Source organism: Geospiza fortis, unplaced genomic scaffold (genome assembly GCF_000277835.1).
Source record: "Geospiza fortis unplaced genomic scaffold, GeoFor_1.0 scaffold425, whole genome shotgun sequence".
Classification (NCBI taxonomy): domain Eukaryota; kingdom Metazoa; phylum Chordata; class Aves; order Passeriformes; family Thraupidae; genus Geospiza; species Geospiza fortis.
In genome coordinates, this window is record NW_005054387.1 from 906,893 (window position 1) to 907,608 (window position 716).

The window sequence follows — 716 nt, forward strand, 5'->3', positions numbered from 1 at the left end:
CCCCTCCTCCCTTGGCCCGGCTCCGGCAGAGCCGCCGGCTGCAGCCCAGGCTTTGCCGAAGGCAGAAATGGGGTGAGAATCGGTGCTTTGTGCTTTCTTTAGCTAAAAATTGAAACCTCGTCTGGAGATCATGTTCCTGAACCTCCCAGAGATGCTGCAGCACCATCCTACTCCCCTGCATGCCTGTCTCAGGGATGTCTCTGCCACCTCCCTTTACCCTCCATCCCCTGGGGTCCTCACTCCTGGGACACCTCTGCCACCTACCTCTGCCCTCCATCCTCCAATGTCCTCATCACTGGGACACCTCTGCCACCTGCCTCCATCCCCAAGGGTCCCCATATGTGGGACACCTCTGTCACCCACCCTCTGCCCTCCATCCCCCAGGGTATCCATCTCTGGGACATCTCTGCCACCTGCCTCTGTCCTCCATCCTCCAATGTCCTCACCACTGGGACACCTCTGTCACCCACCTTCTGCCCTCCATCCCCCAGGGTCCCCATCCCTGGGACACCTCTGCCTCCCACCTCCCTGCCCTTTACTACATAAGGGTGTCCATCACAAGGATATCTCTGTCTCTACCCCCCAGGGTCCCACGGTGGAGTCTGGGGCTGGGTGTGGTGGTGGGGACGGAGGTCCCGGGCTGTCCCTTACCTGCCCGGGGATTTAGAGCCGCTGTCGGAGGAGAGCGAGGCGCTGTGGGAGCAGCAGGAGCTGCA

General features: G+C 61.5%; 1 protein-coding gene across 1 annotated transcript in view; it reads right to left on the reverse strand.

The window, feature by feature from the left end:
* The window catches only part of SRRM3 (serine/arginine repetitive matrix 3), a gene marked incomplete at its 3' end in the record, with an annotated part of 19,568 nt that overhangs the window by 9,780 nt on the left and 9,072 nt on the right, over positions 1–716 (reverse strand). Inside the window, exons 9-10 of the mRNA XM_031060604.1 lie at positions 652–693; positions 265–313 (exon numbers count right to left, since the gene is read on the reverse strand). Of these exons, the coding sequence (XP_030916464.1) occupies positions 265–313; positions 652–693 (91 nt within the window). The remainder of the gene's footprint in view (positions 1–264; positions 314–651; positions 694–716) is intronic.